At 37.9% G+C, this 12,147-nt stretch overlaps 2 protein-coding genes across 12 annotated transcripts in view; both read left to right on the top strand.

The window, feature by feature from the left end:
• MND1 (meiotic nuclear divisions 1) overlaps positions 1-1,290 on the top strand; it is a 49,701-nt gene extending 48,411 nt beyond the window's left edge. Inside the window, exon 7 of the mRNA XM_088132744.1 lies at positions 1,089-1,290. Coding sequence (XP_087988870.1) covers positions 1,089-1,135 — 47 coding nt within the window. The 3' untranslated portion in view covers positions 1,136-1,290. The remainder of the gene's footprint in view (positions 1-1,088) is intronic.
• Positions 1,291-3,549: 2,259 nt separating this feature from the next.
• TMEM131L (transmembrane 131 like) overlaps positions 3,550-12,147 on the top strand; it is a 77,093-nt gene continuing 68,495 nt past the window's right edge. For 5 of the 11 annotated variants that reach the window (XM_025165027.2, XM_015887641.3, XM_025165031.2 and 2 more), the window contains exons 1-3: positions 3,556-3,834; positions 4,749-4,819; positions 9,787-9,830. In XM_025165027.2, coding sequence (XP_025020795.1) covers positions 3,711-3,834; positions 4,749-4,819; positions 9,787-9,830 — 239 coding nt within the window. In that variant the 5' untranslated portion in view covers positions 3,556-3,710. Of the gene's footprint in view, positions 3,835-4,748; positions 4,820-9,786; positions 9,831-12,147 lie in introns of all 11 variants that reach the window. The other 6 variants (XM_088132732.1, XM_025165030.2, XM_025165029.2 and 3 more) reach the window with 3 other exon arrangements.

Here is a 12,147-nt window from a genome sequence, read left to right as displayed (position 1 = left end):
ATTTGTTATTTCAATGGAGACTAGTTTAATGATGTAAGGTATTATGGATATTAATTTAATGAAAATACAGAATAAACATAAATTGGCAAGACCAGTCATTCTTATAAACATGTTTATTATGAGAACAAACATGAGAAACTGCACGTCATCCAAAGATCCAAAGCTATGTAGTAGTAATAATACATGAGAGCCAGTGATGAAGATGTTGGATTAGGAGTTTGGACACTCTGGTTCTCGTCTACCTTCAGCCATGGAAGCTCCCTTCTAGATACCTTTGGTTATTGCAATTTGCCTCTCAGGCTTCTTTGGTCAGTATAAAATGAAGCGAGATACCCATGTAAGCCATGTTCAGCTCTTGGTGGAAAGAAGAGATATTACATCTAATAATAATAATATCATCAAGAGACAACAGCACAACAATTATTTCTAATTTCCCTTGAATGGATGACTCTTTGCATAGTTTGTTTCCTTCCTGTTTAAAACAAAGAATTTATATTCTTTGCACATGCTCAGGGTACCGTAGCCAAAGTATCCTTATTGACCCCACATGAAACTGACAATCATGCACTAGCTGCCAAACTGTTGCAACCAGACTGTTGTCCCCAAAGCATGCCTTTACCAATATATTTGTATTATCCATATAGTACTGACTTGTGCAATGTTAGATTATTTTTAAATAAGGGATTGATTGATTGATTGATTGATTGATTGATTGATTGATTTGCACCACACAACCTGGTCACATTGCTGCAACATATTAACACAAAAAATCCATTTTATAGCACTGTAAAGGTATAAAACTATTATAGTTTTGTGGACTGATGCCTATTTTCTCAGATGTATATATACTATTGCTCATGAAAGATCAAATAGGCTGTGTTCAATGCAACATGTCACTTTCTTTTCTTTTTTTCTTTTTTTTAATGAACATTAGGAAATTCTGGATAAGGGAGGTTGATCTATTCTGCTTCATGATAGTTATGGCTGTGTAAACAATAATATTCACCATGAATTGAAAAGTACCTGCTTGTTTAAGATAACCTATTTTTCTTGCTCATATATGGATATCCTTTTTCATTCTGTTTCAGGGTCTGCATATTATTTTTGTCTGCATGTCAAGAATCCAGAATCCTGAAACATTTTCTTATTGGCCACCCCAATATTTAAGGAAGAGAAGCATTTTGTTTAAAGCAATAAATTTGACCTTAATTATACTGGCTTGTTGATGAACATACTCAAGATTAGGCTGCAAAGTTATTATTTCTACTAAGTAATCCAGTGGTGGACAAGTTTTTTGACTAATTCCGAAGACTAAATAGTTACACTGTAAAATAGGAAAGCCCTCCCCTTCCCATGAATTTAGCAACATCCGGCTTCAAAATGGTATCCAGGCTATGAAACTCCTTAGTCTGGAAGGATACTTAACCTTAACTGATGTTCCAGTGTAAATTAAGGTTGCCTTGTTTCCAGTTGAAAGAGTTTACTTTAAACAAATACATATGCAATTCCATAACATGTGCTGAAAGGGAATCACCAGCAACATGACACAACATGCCACTGTTGTGATGGCACTGCCACATATTAGCTATACTAGAGCACACTGCAAAGACGTCTAATAGACGGGACTACCAGATTGAGGTTCAAAGCCCCAGACCTCCACTAGATAAATGCAAACAGGTATAGATATACACACACATACCCACACACATTTAATGGCTGTCAGGATTTTTATAGCCAGGACTGTTAGCCCTATAACAGTAATATTTAAGCAACTAAATGGCTTTTGCCTGGGAGGAGCGCAGTTACAAGTCCTTATTTCCTAGTCTTCCAGTTATGGAGCTCAGCAAATGAGTGCACATGGTATTTGCGGTCTACAACTACACTGCTGCATTATATCTTTGAACTTAGGGAAACCTATTCCTCATACTTAAAGCTGTACTATAGCCAGTACTGGCACAAAGCTATATTATTTATAAATTAAGGAAAATGTATTTACACAGAACACAGATTCCGAGCAATTCTCCCAGGCACTTGCTCTTCCTGTGAAAATAACAAGAACTAACATACTATCTGGAGCTGGCTACAATCTGGATACACTGTTATTTTTGCTAACATACTGACCCATAACAGTTATGTAGCACTTTAAAAGATACAATATTTTGATGTGGAGTAACTTCTTCCTTAGATACATACATATTATACAAATACAAATACAAAATACTTTAATGACCAAGTATAAAATATATACAAGGAATTTGTCTTCCGTGACGAACATCAAGATCAACGGTGCGTTTGGATAGCAACAGAAAAATAATAAACAGTAACGATAACACTACACAGTAAAATAACTTTTTCAAAGGGAGAAGCCACTGTCCAGCACATATCAAGTCATGTAGTATTTAACAGAGCAATGGCACAGGGGAAAAAACTATTCCGATGTCTAGATGTTTTAACATATGGTGCTCTGTAGCGCTGTCCTGAAGGAAGAAGTTGGAACAGTTTATACCCAGGATGGGAAGAGTCTTATCATACATGAAAAATCACGTAGTTGGGTTCACCCATCGCTAAACCATTTTTTTTTTAATGGTGGTGGTAAACCATGGGTTGTGGCTTAAGATGTTGTATGAATCTAAGTTATCCCCAGAGGTCACATTTACTAAAATTCTGCATCTTGCGTCTCCCAGCCTGAGCAGGTACACAACCGTCACCAGAAAACCAGTGTTCGTAATGATCAGAATGCTAGCACTGAGTCTGATTGATGCAGATTCAAATATTGATTGCGCCATACATCTCAGATGTCAAACATGCCACCAGTCAGGGTTTTAAGACTGAGAGCCAGAAGACTGAAGGATGTTCATTTGAACTTCTCACATTGCCTTCCACTGTATCCTGCACTAGGGTAATTTTTTTCCAATGTGTTTCCTCTGAAGCGGAGAGTGCAGGCAGAAACTGAAATCGCTCTTTGGGTCATTCTTCAGCCGGCTGTTTTACTGCCTTGAAAGAAAGGTATTAACGTACTCCAGCAATTATTCTAATACTAAAGCACGTGTTCAGGGGTCTCCATTGTGTTGACTCCCCACCCCTCCCAATACTGAGGCAGGCTCTCTTTGACCAATCTACTTCATAGATAAAATGGGTGGAGGGAAACGGATAGTTAGAAGGGTTTTTGGGGATCATTTAGTGCAAGTCTGTCAAGGCAGGAACCCACTACTGCAGCAGGACAGGCTCTGAAAGCTGCAAACGAGCTCGAGCAGGTGTAGACAAAAAGGCACCCAATGCCTGACGCAGAACCGAGGGCGAAGCGCTTACGCTGCAGCTCAGAACGACTGGCAGACAGCCCCACCTTTGAGAAAACAGCTTTGACGGCCTGAACAAGGGAGCGAAAAGCGAGACTCGGGCCTTCCCGCTAGCGAGGCCCGTCCTTCCCCTTCTGTGTCTGCTCGGCCGGCCTTCCATGTGCTCTGGGCGGCGGTAACAGCAGCCGAGCCACCGCCTCCGGGCGGAGCCCAGCGAGGAGGGGAGAGCTGATTCTCACTGAAGGCTCCACCGCCCTGTGCCGCGCAGCCTTCCCTATCTCTGCCGCACACGCGCGCGGAGCGGGGGAAGGGGAGGAGGAGGAGGTGGCCAATGCTGCCGCCGCCGCCGCCGCCGCCACAGCTGTAGCTCCGCCAGCCAGCTCGGGCAGACAGGAAAGCAGCCGCCTCAGCAGCATGGCGGGGCTGCGCTACCCGTCTCCGAACAGCTACTGCCGCGTCGCCACGGCCATGAACCTCCTGCTCGGCGTCTTTCAGGTCCTCTTGCCTGGCTTTCGTCTGGGAGGAGCGCAGGGGCAAGGTAAAGAGCCCAGCGGAATAGTCAAGGAGGAGCATCGATCTCTAGCGGGACGTGGAGGTGGGGCTGGTGGGGGTCGCCTGGAAGAGGAGCGGGTCTGGCAAGGGCGAAAGTTGAGGTAACCCGCCCGAGTGAGGCTGTTCCCCCTCGCCCCTTTCTCCGCCTCCCTTTGTGCAGCAACGGCTCTGGCTGCTGCTTTCTTCAGGGCTCCCAATCGCCGAGAAAGGGAATAAAGAGCTGTGAGCGAGTTCCCTTTGCTGCCTCGTTGCTTAAAGCTTAAAAAAAAGACCACTCGCTCAAAGCTCCCTGAGGCTCGTTTGCGTGAACGTGTGGCAGATCGTGTGGGGGAGCCGAACGGGCGAAGGCGTTTGCACCCTGGACGCGTGGTCGCTGCTTTCACGACTTGCCACCGCCCCCCCCCTTTCCCGCCCTGCTCGGATAACGCGCTGCTGCCATCGCCGCCGCTGCTGCGGTTCGCGTGGCTGAGAAAAACGACGCCACCCGTCGCCCGGGCTTTCCTTTCTGCCTGCCCCGGCCTGCCCCGCCGCCGGATAGAAGGAGGGGCGGGTTGTTCGGACTTGGTCCTGTTGAGATATTTACACCTTGGCCTGCTCTTTCAAAGAGTAACAGCCCAAACGCACGCCTTTCGCAAGCCGAGTTGGCCTCTTCGCCCTTTCCTTCCCTTCGCGTGTGGTGTCTGCAGCGGCGTTCAATATGGGAGCGCCTCTTAGCCTCGAGCCGAACAAAACAAAGCCTGACCGCATGTCTGGGCCGCTCTAAAAGGCCCAGTCCTGGAGCATAGAAATCCGCCTTTCTCTAAATATATTAAGATCCAGGTCTCCACAGTGGTCCCTTGACCTGGTTGGAAGTCGTGATTTGACACTGACTGAGGTTTCTCCCCCCCCCCCCCCATCTAGCGATTGATCCTATTCCCAATGTGGTGGAGTTGTGGCAAGCAGAAGAAGGGGAGCTCCTGATGCCTGCTAAGGTAAGAAAGAACTGGGGAGGAGAAAATAGCAGAAGGGAGATGAGGTGGCAACTATGGAATAAAATCATTTTTGCACTTAGAGGGGATTATTGTCTCTGGAAAAACACAGTTTCAGGACCTTTGCAGTGTTTTCCTCCACACTGTTCTGCAAGTCATGGTGGCCTCAGATTTAGAGATGGTGGTGGCCGTGGCTGGCAAGCAGCTCATGCACGTCACCTTAACCGGATATCAGCAGCATTGCAGGCTGCATTTTGCTGTAATTCTGGACTAAAATATGAAGATTATATACCAGAAAGGACTGTGATGCTGCTGCTGCAAGATTTTGAAGTCTAGTTGCACCTGATATTTGTAGGACAAATCTGATTGACATATGACTGCAGTATTGCTTCTGTAAGGGAAGGCTGCTGTGAGCAGATCTTATGAACTTGCAAGATGTGTTTAAAATAAAGTCCTCTTCTTTAAGAGGAGCATTGTGTCAGGATATGTTTATAAATATGATTCTTTTTATGCTTACAATGTAATACGTTGACTTCCCCTGCCCCCCCAATATCCCTAATAAAGTGAGGGAATATAGCCACTTAACATTTACTGAATTGTGAATGCATATGTTTGATCCCAGTATAAGCAATATTTTAGAAAAAAAATTAAGTATCATTGTGAAGAGACTCAATTTATTAATCTTAAGTATTTAAGATGCAAACTTTTTAAAACATTCTTAATTGGAAGGTAGGATGCTTTTCATATCATTTTTAATAATTACAGATATATTTTCTCTAGCTAGCTATCAGTTTGCATTTTTTTTCATAGTCTGTAATTTCACACATTCATAAACAGTGCAATATTGATGGCCAGTATGATTTTCTGTAATCGTGTCTACTAATTTAGGTATAATCCCAGTGAGCTGAAAAGAGCTTAAAGGAGCTTTACACATCTGGGAGCCTGGTGCTGCCCAGATGTGTAAAGGTACAACTTATATCGTCACCAGCTGGTGCAGGAGTTGATATGGTAGATGAGGGCCTGGTATGGCAATATAGCTTAAGGCCTCGAGATTGGGAAAAACTTCTCTATAGGATATTTCCCATGGCTTCCAGAATGAATACCAGCAGGCCTGGTATGGAAATAACTTACTTGAGGAAATGTCAGCTTCTTAGTTCCACGGTGATCATTTGTACACCCTTATAGCTCCATCAACTGCCTAGATAAAACAACCTCTCCTCTTTGGACTTATATCTATGATAGAAGTAAAATATGTGCAAGCTGAGACCATTTCTTACCATGCAGAAGTGACTCTTTATGTAGAGTTGTGTGGATTAGTATCCTAGTGCTTGTGTTCTTTAGTCTTATGAAAGGTGAATCCCCTGTGATGATCTTGTCTGGAAGAGGAAGGTCCCAGGTACTTGAAAACTCAGTATGTTTAGTTTTGTGGGTTTAGCTTTTAATTGATGAAGTATTTATTCATCTAAATTGAAGGTGGTGTAACAAAAATTATTTGCTTTTATGTTTAGCTAGTTGTAAACCCCCAAGCTTTGATTAACTTGAAGAGTGCCATGATTGTTGTTACTACATTTTATTTATATTTATTTTTGAATTTATGGCATTATTAGCTACTGAGTTATATTTGGAAAAGCAAAGGAGGATGTCAACATTAAGTAAAATTAAGATTGTTGGTTTTTCTGGATTATTAACAAACTTTGGCTAAAATAAATTACTGTAATGTGGTATGTTAACAAGTTGTATGCTGAACTGCTGTTTGTTCAATATGTTTGTGTGCAGAAAAGAAAAGGACAGCATAGTAGCTAAAAGCTTGTCACTGTAGTGTATTTAACATAGTTTACATCATCTGAATTAGATGTATGTGTACTATATTTTCATGTTGCATATAAATAAAGATTGTTCCAAATTATTGCATGATGCCATCAGTTAATTACATATTATTAATAAATCTATTGATCTTTTGTTTCCCAATGCTCTTTTTCTACCTTTTTCCTTTATGGGCAATAATGCATGTTGCATGCAAGGTGGACCTTTGTTTTTGCCATGTGTAGTAAGATAAAGCAGCCCTCATTGCTGCATTAGCTTAATATGAAGCAATGATTATCTTTACGAAGTAAATGACTTTTGAGAAAAGCTGAATTTCAATTTTGTGCAGTTGGAAACATTCTGTGAGCATCTTCCTATATCTGTTGCCTTACAGTTATGTTGCTACTATCATAATTCCTAGGCAATAAAATAGTGCTTTTGGCAATATGGGAATGGTTGTCAAACAACTCTGACAGATATCAAAATGAAGAAGTTGACTGTGAAACTTGAGTGGAAAGATAACAAACTTTTTTTTTTTTTTTTGGAAGAACATGTTACTTTAACCATAACAAAAATATTTTCTTTTTTTCTGTAAAGGGTATACTTTTCTTACATTTTTTTCTCAGAGAAAAAGTTTTAGTAATATGACTTCCTATTCATATATACATTTTTCAGACATTAGTATGAAAATAGATTGGTTTCAGTATACCCACAGTCTTCAGTTCTAAAAAGCAGAAGTGAATTTAGAATAAAGATTAATAGTTTCTTCCTTTGGCTGCTGTGTGATAGCTTGAAGTGGATTCCAAACAGCAGGACTGTATTCATCCATATTTGGATACTTCCTAAATGCCTTTTTAAAGAGGAAATTCAGTTTTAGGTTCATATTGTATGGCCTGTAGTATTTTGTGTAATCTGTATGTAATTTTGATGTCAATACGTTAGCTAGAAAGTGAATTAAAGTTTCATTTTAAATTCTCGATTATGAAGTACTCAGACTCTAATGTTATTTTAGGAACTGGTGGAATCTCAAACATTGTTGAGTAACTTTGAAATGCTCATGAAGAGAATAGTCTTTCTCAATAGTCTTTTTCCAGTATTCTTCAGGAATAGATATAAAACATAAAGTGAAAGTGATGAAGATTATTACATGAAGTACTATAATTATTATTATTATTATTATGTACATGAAGTACAACAGTTCAAAAACTGCTTTGCTAATAAAATCTTAATGGCATTTTCCTGCATTATGCTAATGTAGTCAATTGTTACATTCTGTTGATTTCTAGAACCAACTGCATTAAAGTTTCCTCAACTGGTCACTTATAGATAATCCTTAGTTGCTAGGGCAAATTATACAAGTGACAATTTTTATGCCTGTGATGATTTATAAATAACATATCCATTATGATATTGTGGCTAATCTTCTATGTGCTCATGGCTGTCTAAATTCCTATGTAGGAACAGAACTAAAATGAGACTGATTCTCCAGTGGATATTTTAAAGTCTTTTGTGGGTGCATTTGTTACTCTGTCTTGAATGGTATTTCTTCTTAATTTTGTGGAACTTCTGTGCATAGATTAAATAAAATAAAGAGGCTGAAAATGTATTCTGAAAAAGGAATCTTGTCCCATTTTTTAGAACATTCTCATTGGTGCTTTACCTGAATTACACACTTGTTCTAAAGTATTTGTGAGGACTGATTCAAAAGTGATTACCTTGTTGTAATGAAACCTGATATTTGGGGAAAAAAATCAATTAACCCTAAAGACCAAGTTTAAAAATGCAGCTATGTCTGTCTAAATATGAATGCTGGGTCAGGGACATGAAGAAATTAATGCAGAGGATGCTAGCTGATTTGAGTCCTGTCTTCTATTTTGTTTCAAGGGATAATAAAATCTGATAACATTAATCACTAATTGAATAGAAAAGATGATGAAATAGCCTTTCATTTGTATTTTGACTCTGCTTCTTGTGTGACTAAGTCCTATTTGGCTTTAGATGATATAGTAGGGCCTTCCACAACTTGCTCACTTAGAATTCTGGTGGTTGCACCTTAAAAAAAGATGTCAACTTCCTGGTTGTTGTTAATTCTGGGAGTTGTAGACCTAACATATTTAGAAGGCACTCATTATTTGTTATATTTATGGATCAGATGTCAGAAGCACAGCTTACAAGCTTAAAAAGTGTTTTGCTTTAGGTTTCCAGGTAGAAAGTATTCAATTAATAGTATATGAAGGTAGTTTGTATTCAAGTGAGCAAGTAGTGTTCTAGGATGTTTTAGGTTATTGGTCCCCATATCTGTGGACAAGGATATATGCCATAAAAAGAAAAGACGCTTGTGTTCTGTGTGTGTTTTACATGCACTTACGTGTGTACTATGAAGCCATAAGAGCTGGATGCATTTTGTAATTTAGAAAGGAAGAAAAATTGAATTTTAATTTTCTGTGTCTATATTAAGGATATGGCATATATGAATGAATGCGGGAAGAGGAGGAAGTTACATTCTGTAGTCAGAAATACAGTACTATTACATATCTTGCTATTTCCTTATTAGGGATGAACCAAAAAAAAAAAAAAATCTCAAATGGAAAACCTTTTAGAAATCTGTGCCTTAAGCAAAGTCTATTGATACTTCTCAGAAGGGAGATGAGATGTTTCAGTATTATTTGAAAGTCAGTGGAATACACAAGGATAATAGCAGTGAATAAGTGAGCTACTCACTTTGGGATTTGGAGATACTGCTTTCCCAGGTCTACTTTATAGAAAAGAAATGCCATTTGTCATGTCTTACATGAAATTATGATTTCTGGGACTTTCCCATCTTCATGCAGCTATTAAATGCTGCTTATAGGCTGGCTGTTGTCCACCTTTTTTGTTTAGTTTTTATTTATTTATTTATTTATTTATTTATTTTGTTGCAATGCTCTTGTATTACATATCTGAAGATTTGAATTTACTTCAAAATGTTTAAATTTTGCTAGTAGTGTTTTTCAAATATTGGTATGCAAAAGGAAGGAAGCTGGTTAAAACATATTGTAGTGTGGAAGCCTAATTAACATGAAATGTTACTGAGCAGTTACAATACTGGCATTGCTGAAATAAAAGTATATATAGGAAATGCATGTTTGTTGCTGAAAAGCTTTCATGGTATTCTCTTTGCTTACTAGGCTGAATCAGAGGAGGAGGTGGAAGAAGATCCACAAGAGCAGAGGTAAGTTAAGTCTACTTTCTACAGAGTCAGACCATTGGTCCAGCTAATCTTCTGTTATCAGTTCTGACTGGCAATGACTGCATTTTAGTCAGGAAGTTCTCCAGATCTACTGTGTAGCTATGGCATATCCCCACCGAACTCATTTTGCAGCATTCCTTACAGTATCAGTAAAATTGATTATTTTGAATAATTTAATGAACATTGCTTTTTTAACTAGAAAATGTAACTCTAACATTTATAGTGTTTGTTTTATAATAGCATTCATAATTATCTTTAAAATCTTTGATCTTGTGCTTTTATTCAATTCTCTGAGAAATGTATTTTCTCAACAAAGCAATATTTTCCAGGGAGCAATATTTCTAAATGCAGATCAATGCCAATCTGTTTAATCCTAAATGAATTTTATTTAGAAATGCAGTCTTAGTTAGAGAGACATACTTACAGAATAATTAATATAAATAATGCCATTCTTCCTGTTATAAAAATAACATTGACATTATTGTTCATTCTCTGTTAAAGTACCACCCCTCTTAACATTGGAGATGGATCTTTATAGATAAAATATGGATACTACATTTCAGGATATTCATGTAAATATTTTTTAAAATGCAGAAACTTTTATGAATTTTTAAAAATTTAAAACTGAATGCTGGTTTCATTATTTGTAGTTATTTTAGTCTCCTTACTAATATTGGAAAAAAATACTTGTACCATGCTCTTGAAAATGGTTGAGTCATGCCTACAACAATTCATTGTTCCTTGCACTTTTTCTTCTTCCCAAGAAAGAGGAAGATTTTATTAGGGAACCCGCACTTAGTTGTAGGTTGCCTTAAGTTTTCAATCAACCAATATGTGTATGTTCGCCGATTAATGAATCTACATATTTGAATCAGAATCCCAATATGCCAAGAATGATAATCAGTTTTTTTCCCCTTTAATTAGCTAGCTTCTTTTCTTTGTTGCATCTGACTGTCCTTGATTTTATAACCAGTATGCTTGCATTTGCTTATAGCAGGCCAAATCCAAGAACCTCCGTGAACTTTTAGTAAATGCCCTGTATTTTCAGCATTTCCCCATCGATGAATGGGAAAAGGTGAATGCGTAGCAATTTCTAAAGTGTTAATAAAATATCCATAACTTGGAACATTCACAGCATATAATATAACAATACCTGTTTCTTTTTAAAATTTGAGGTTGATTTTAAAAATAATTGGTGATACTAGGCCTTTCTGTATATTCTTGTTTGTATACTTCAGAATATCTTTGCCCTGTTTTTTTCAAATAAAGTGAAGATAGGATGAGGAAATTATGTTCTTTGTATATCAAATTATTATATTGGATTATTTCGTTTCTGTATGAGAGAGAATAATTGAATGCATAACTTATGTATTATAATTGGCAATTTCATGTGAAAAGATTCTGTTCCATTTTAGGTACTCTAGGGAGAATATATAATAAGTAATAATGTTGATTGGTCTGGATGTAATAACTATATAAATCCATAGAGATCTGTGATACCTCTAGAGGCAATAGATAATTATGTGTGGGAAGAAGCTTCTGTAGAAGCATACTCCATTTTGTATATGTATAAAGTAGTTATATGCCATAAACCATCTACAGATTTTTTGAATATTTCCTTTCTCTGTAAAATAGACATCTGTTTCCCATTCTCAGTGTTTTCACGTTTCTTTAGAATTTTTTAATGATGTTCTTGACTTACTTTATTGTTGCTAGGCAATGGAGAGTGTTCATTTTCTTCTCACATCTCTCCATCACTCATAGCGTACTTGGCTACTACAGTTTTCCAATATGAAAAAGACTCCTTGGAAATGTTCCTTTCTGATGACCCTTAGGATTTAATTGAATTCAGAGAGCCACATTAGTGCTGATTGCTGTCAAAGTCAGAACACTTCCATACATCTTGACTCCCCCTTGTATGTAAAATAAATAAAGTAACTCTGTAACTCGAGTATGCAAATTTCACTAAAATGTTCTACCTGAGTTAGACTTTTTCAACTCTGTTTTCATAAAATTGAAGAAGAGTTGAAAAAGTGTAGAATTCATTTGTATATTTTGTAATAAAAATGCATTTTTCATCACTGTTCCTTATCTTTTACTAGTTTCAGACTGTTTCTTAGAAATGCTATTTCATATTTTTTCATATTATGCTTATTTACTCAACTATAGATTTGTGAAATGAAAATAATTTTAAAATTCAAGAATATATGACTTAACATATTCCAGACATAAACACAGTGCTTGAAGGTGTTTTCCTATACAACGCTCATTAAGCTGGATCATAGTTGCAAAGAAGCAC

This window comes from Python bivittatus, unplaced genomic scaffold (genome assembly GCF_059951505.1).
Source record: "Python bivittatus isolate LINGU-HERP-01145 unplaced genomic scaffold, Pbiv_v1 ctg000070_np1212, whole genome shotgun sequence".
Classification (NCBI taxonomy): Eukaryota; Metazoa; Chordata; class Lepidosauria; order Squamata; family Pythonidae; genus Python; species Python bivittatus.
Note: the sequence above shows the minus strand (reverse complement) of the source record. Positions and strands in the feature narration are given on the sequence as shown.